Here is a 6,252-nt window from a genome sequence, read left to right on the forward strand (position 1 = left end):
CAGCCACGCCAGGCAGAGGGGCAGCCACCACAGGCCAAGGGGCACCCACGCCAGGCAGAGGGGCAGCCACGCCAGGCCAAGCAGCACCCACGCCAGGCAGAAAGCCAGTGCTCAGATGCTGAGGGCTCTGCCTGTGTGACGGAGAAGCCCTTCCCGAGGGCCAGGCCCCCGACCCTGAGGATTGTGTGTTAGCAGATGCCACGCCGCTTTGGGGGGCCAGGCCCCATGGCAAATGCTGCCCCAGGCACTCACACCTCCCAGGGTTTTCCTGGCCCCCAGTCTGGATGGCAGACCAGGGACCGAAGCCCAGACTCCCGTCCAGTGCTCCCCCCTCCACCACGCAGCCCTAGACCTCCCACGGGCCACCACAAACACCTGCGTTTATGTCCTGGGCCCACATTCAGCCAGCACCCAGGATGTTCCCCACAGCCGTACGCCTGACAGTCTGAGGTTTCCCGTGAGGAAGGGTGAAGAGAGCAGGACGAGAAGGTGGGCTCACTGTCCCTTTGGTGGGAAGCCTGCACTTAACCGAGGGTGTAGCTGCTCATCTTCCCTCACGGCCGACCACGAAGTATGCATCTGTCCTCATCACGCCTCCGTGCGGAGCAGCTTCAGACCGTCCCCGCAGGGTCAGCACCCTCCAAGGAGAGAGCAGGGAGCTGCGGGGCAGGTGCGTCCAGACAGCCCACCCACAGGAGCTCAGGACACTGCCCCGGCCCTGTGAACATGTGTGGAGGACGGCATCTGCACACGTCCTGTGGCCCCGATGTCCAGCCCAGGCTGAGAAGTGGATGAGCAGGGGGAGAGGCTTGGCGGGGCAGGGCGGGTGTGCAGGTACATGTATGGGCCTGGGCCTGCGGGAGGAGACTAGAGATTCAAAAGGCTTGTGTGTGGGGGGGTGTGGGGGCGGGGGCTCTGGAGCGTTTGGAGAGTAACCAGAGACGGCAGAAATCATCACAAGCACGGGGTTCCCGCTCAGGTCTCCCTGTGAACACGGTGGAGACAGCCTCTCGTACTGGACAGGTCCCCCATCTACTGTGAGAATCAAGATTCATAAAGATGCAGAAGTCGTGTTTCAAAGGAGGGCACCTGCCCGGCTGGTGTGGCTCAGGGGTTGAGCATCGACCCCTGCACCGAGAGGTCGCTGGTTCGGTTCCCGGTCAGGGCACATGCCAGGTTGTCTGATCCCCAGTGGGGGGCATGCAGGAGGCAGCCAATTGATGTTCTCTCTCTTCGATGTTGCCATCTCTCTCTCCCTCTCCCTTCCTCTCTCTCTAAAATAATAAAGAAAAGAACTTAAAAGGAGGGCATCCCACCCCCAGGAATTGAACACAGAGCGGGTTGGGGAGCATGGTGTGTTTTCTGGTTGAGCAGGGCAGGTGACCATCGCGCCTCCCTCAGGGCCAGGGCCTGTCCCCCCACCCCAGGACGGTCTGGGAGAAGCCAGCTCAGGCCTGGCCCCTGAATTTGCACTGAGCTCTGCTGTCCCCACCCCGCACCTGGCAGGTGTCTGAGGCCCTTGGAAAGGGGTCCCCAGAGCACAGCCTTCATGGTGGCCTCCGCACAGGCCCAGGTCTGGTGCTCACTGGACTAGATCAGCCTGGATTCTTGTGGAAGCAGGAGGAGGTTCTGATGTCGGGGTGTCGATCCCTGGAGGGGTGGCAGTCACCAAACCACAAGGGCCAAGAGTGAAGAATGTGACTCAGGACAGAATTTCCAGGCCAAGAGAATGCAGATGCTGGGAGGGAAATGAGGTGCCTGCTTCCTCTGGGGGCACACCTCCCTGAGAGTAAATTCAGCACAGAACAAGGCAGAGCTGAGAGGTGAGAGCGAGCAAGTCGTCGTACCATCAGCCGGGCACCTAGATCCAGCTGTGCCTGAAGCCATCCTTGGTTCACAGAACAGAAAACTCTTGAGGTCCCTTTTCCTCTAAACCAGCTTGACTTAGTCAGGATTCCTTCCTTCGCAAGGGGTCCCAGCAGACAGTGGCTCGAAGGGAAGCTGGGCAGGTGCGCGGTTAGCACTGGGAAGCTGAGGTCACCACCGAGTCACCGCCCTGCACACAGATCTCTGGGCCCTGGTGCCCTCACCCTGCTCACTCTCTGCTGTTCAAACCTGCAGAAATGGAGGAGGGGCAGCGTGTCCTCTCAGAGACCCATCCCTGTGCTTGGGGGTCTGGCAGGAGAACCCCTCTGTCCGCCGGACCTCGATAAATAGCAAACACCCACTTATGGAAGAAGTGGGCCATCCGCCTCCCTGCCCCAGCAGGGGGGTCTCTCCTCCCGACTGACCCTCAAGACTCCAGCCAACAAACTGCTCCTAACCAGTGTCACTCCCGTCTTCTTAACAGGGCCACACGCCACTGTTTAGTGCCTGGGGTATCTCCTTTTTAAATTTTATGTGTATGAATATTTCACCTCAACCAAGTACAACATCATTTGTGCAAGAACGTGGGAGCCTAGGAAATAAGAACCAGTAACAGACAAGGTCCCATCAAGGCATCTCCCAGGCAGCCAGCAGGTGGCGGCATCTGACCAAAAAACGACGCGGCTCCCGCGGTTTCAGGAGCTGTGCCAGTTCCCCAACACGCCAGGTGGGCCTCACACATCCCACCCGCCGGACACTCACCCCTGCCTCCCGTCCTTCTCTGAACTGTTCTTGGTGACCTGGCCGTCCAGAGCCCCTGCTCGCTGTTGGGGAATTTAGACATTCCCATGGTAGGCCTGCCGGGCACTGACCACATGAGGATCTCTGGGCTGGGACCCAAACACTGGTTTAATTTAATCTCCCCAGATGCTGCGGACCTAGGACCACACCACGGCAGGCCAGGACTCTGCTCCAGGCTGTGTACTGAAAGCCAATCTCTTCATGCCTTTGGCTTCACCTGACCCCCACCTAACATTTCCACGTCCCCACAAATGGGGACACCTCCCTGGGTGGTTCAAATGCCCCACAATTTGTCCACAGCGTACCCTCCCCCTCAACCCTGGTCCCCCTGAGTCCCTGAGGTAGGTCATTGGTCCCCAGCTGGCCATCTGCCCCCAAGGCTCGTGTGGGCCTCAGGGTACCTGTGGAGTGGCCCCCTGGTTTCCATGTCCCCTTTCACCCCTGGAGGGACAGCCAAGAGGAAGCGCCCCCAGCCCCTGCCCACAGCATTGAAAATGCTCCCCCCAGCGACTGCAGCCCCAGCCGGCCCCTGGTACCTGGCCGTGCAGCACTGGGCGCCAAGGCTCGGGAGGTGGGCCCGCGGCTGCTCCGCACCGACTCCGCCTGGCGGCCCGGATGCCCTCGGTGTGCCGGGCGTTCCCGGCTAGACCCTTGCGCAATGCCAGAGGCGGCTCTTGCAAGAGAGGCCGAGGACCAGACGACTGAAGCGGGTGTCCACGTGGGACGACAGCACTTTGTGGTGGCGACCTCCGGGGTGGCAGGAAGCAGCAGCGGGGGACACAGCCGAGAAGCGGGGAATGCGATTGTGGGTCCCGCTGCCCCTACCCCATCTCCATTCAGACCTCCAGCCCCTCTGCCCCTGCGCTCCCCCTGCCTCTCTGCCTGTCTGAGCCGCTGGTGGAGCCGGGCTCGGTCACTAGGTGCGCTCTGATTGGACGACCGCGAAGTCCCAGCGGGCGCCTCCACACCTTAAAACCCGAGTGGGGCGAGTAGACGCTAGAGCCCGCCCCGGGCCCAGCCCTGCGCGCCACAGCGAGGAGGGGAGACGAGAGGAGGGAGAGGAGGGGGAGGAGCAGAAGGCGGGCCCGAGGCGGGCCAAAGAGGCCCCGAACGCGGAGGCTCAGGGACCGACAGCCAGCCAGACGGACGCGCGGAGCCCGGAGCATCACCGCGGCGGCGGCAGCGGCCGACTCTGGAGGGCTTCGGGGGCGGCGAGCCCTCGGGCCCCGGCGGCGCGGCCATGGCCGAGCTCAAGTCGCTGTCGGGGGACGCGTTCCTGGCGCTGAGCCACGGCTACGCAGCGGCGGCGGCTAGCCTCGCCCTCGGGGCGGTCCAGGGGTCCGAGGCCGGCCGCGGCTACAGCGCGCCGGACCTGGGCGGCGAACTCCCCGCGGCGCCCGCGCCCGGCACCCCCGCCGCAGCGGCCGAGAGCAGCGGCGAACAGAGTGGCGACGAGGACGACGCCTTCGAGCAGCGGCGGCGGCGGCGGGGTCCCGGGGTCCCGGCAGACGGGCGGCGGCGGCCCCGCGAGCAGCGCTCGCTGCGGCTCAGCATCAACGCGCGCGAGCGGCGGCGCATGCACGACCTGAACGACGCGCTGGACGGGCTGCGCGCCGTCATCCCCTACGCGCACAGCCCGTCGGTGCGCAAGCTCTCCAAGATCGCCACGCTGCTGCTCGCCAAGAACTACATCCTCATGCAGGCGCAGGCCCTGGACGAGATGCGGCGCCTCGTGGCCTACCTCAACCAGGGCCAGGGCCTGGCCGCGCCCGTGGCCGCCGCGCCCCTGGCGCCCTTCAGCCAGGCCACCGCGTACCCCTTCTCGGCGGGCGCCGCGCTGCCCTGCGCAGACAAGTGCGCCGTCTTCCCCGGGACTCCCTCGGCGCTTTGCAAACACTGTGACGAGAAGCTGTGAGGGCCCCGGGCTGCCCCCTGCTTCCGCAGACCCTCCATTTCACATTGCCCACGATGACGGCGTCACCCCCCCTTCCGGACCCCGCCCTCGCTTCCAGCCCGTGCGCGCTGAACAGCCTGGGGCCACGGGAAATGCAAAGCCCGTCGGACCCGGAGCTGAGCTTTGAGTGGGGCCCTGGAATCCACGCCGGAGAGTCTGCAGCATCCGTCGGGCACCTTCCCGACGCCCAGCCATGGAGCCCGGGGCCGCAGCGGAGGTGACCACCAGTGCTTTTCGAGGCGCCGCTGCTCACCCTCAGCCAGAAAACCAGGGCTGCAGGGGGAGCGGGAGGTGGCACCACCCGTTCTCAGCAACAGCCCGGGGCTCGCGGAGCACAGCGACCGAGGGTACCGCGCTTGGCGGGCATGGCCCTTGCCTTAGGGCGCATCCTCATTCTCCCATCGGCCCCTCTCGCCAAACTGCAGGACCGCGCTCTGGGTGGGCGTGATCGGGAAGAAGCAGGACGCCCGGCGCCTCTGCCGGCTCCACAACCCTGCGCCCCCGGCGACGCAAGAGGAGCCCGGCGTTTCGGCTTCCTCAAGTCTGAGTTTATGTTTATTTTCTTGCCAAACTAGAGGTGCTAACCTCTAGAGGTGGACGCCAAGGACCGCTGCCTCCAAGCGTAAGGAATTTGTCCCTTACACAGTCCCTGGACTCCCCAGGGTGTGGCCCTGGTGGAGTTGGATGGAGACTGCCCTTCACCCTCTGCTTCAAGGCAGCTGCGTGGAGGAGTTCGCCCCTGTGCCCCTACTTGGCCATGGGGTGTGAAGGGAGGACCCGGTCTAGCTCCAGGGCCTGGCAAAACCCCTTTCCCACTAACCCCCCTCTTCCCGCTCTTTGGGGGAAGGAGGCCTGGCCACCGGTGAGTATGCTGAGGGGGCCTTGTGAACGGTGGGGAGCGTCTGTGGGGAGCGTGTCTCCTTTCTGTCGGTGTGCAGCTCAGAATTCTGCCACCATGGGGTCCAGCTCCGCACACAGCCCTGCCGGCGCCCTGGGGGCTGAGCTGTGCGCCCAGTTTGTGCCGGAACCGCTCTGCTACAATATCTGGCTTTATTAACCCAATTTCCTCGGCTGTCGTTAATGCTATGCTAATGGGGAGAGGGCTGCCGCCCTACAAAGCGGCCTGTCTATAGCACTTATCTTTAATTAATACATTTCAAAGGCCCTTTTATATTTGCAAAATGAAATGTGTGGTTAAGTCTTACTCATAAAGACATATGCTTAATACCGGTTTCTGCTCATTTCCATTTTCATTTTTCATTGTCTTCCCCCCCCTCTCAACCGGCTAATTGATCAGTTTTGCAATGTAGAGCTGAGGGTTGGAAAGTGTTTGGAATCCCCTTCAGGTAACTGGGGACGGGACAGCTGCGAACTCAAGGTGGTTGGTGCGGGGGTGGGGTTGGGGTGGGGGTCATCTCTAAGTGATTCTGATCAACTTGGCAAGTTCCTTACAGTCTGAAACAGAGTTGCTCATTCTGATCAAGACCACCCATGTTTAGTACATAGTTCGTATTCAGAATAAAGTATTTCATGTCAACCTATTTGTTTAAATATGGTTACATTTTGATATCAAAGTAACACTGTTCATTTGTGACAGATCAGTTTCAGTTTTCAGATGTTGTGTCTGCTTG

At 62.3% G+C, this 6,252-nt stretch overlaps 1 protein-coding gene across 1 annotated transcript; it reads left to right on the forward strand.

Annotated features, from left to right (window-relative positions):
• Positions 1-3,325: 3,325 nt before the first annotated feature.
• BHLHE23 (basic helix-loop-helix family member e23) lies at positions 3,326-5,940 on the forward strand. The gene is made up of 2 exons (XM_036244640.1): positions 3,326-3,472; positions 3,701-5,940. Exons 1-2 carry the CDS (start codon positions 3,326-3,328, stop codon positions 4,580-4,582), a joined length of 1,029 nt encoding a protein of 342 aa, XP_036100533.1. The 3' UTR covers positions 4,583-5,940.
• The last annotated feature ends 312 nt before the right edge of the window (positions 5,941-6,252 follow it).

The sequence above is a fragment of the Molossus molossus genome, unplaced genomic scaffold (genome assembly GCF_014108415.1).
Source record: "Molossus molossus isolate mMolMol1 unplaced genomic scaffold, mMolMol1.p scaffold_m16_p_6, whole genome shotgun sequence".
NCBI classification, from domain to species: domain Eukaryota; kingdom Metazoa; phylum Chordata; class Mammalia; order Chiroptera; family Molossidae; genus Molossus; species Molossus molossus.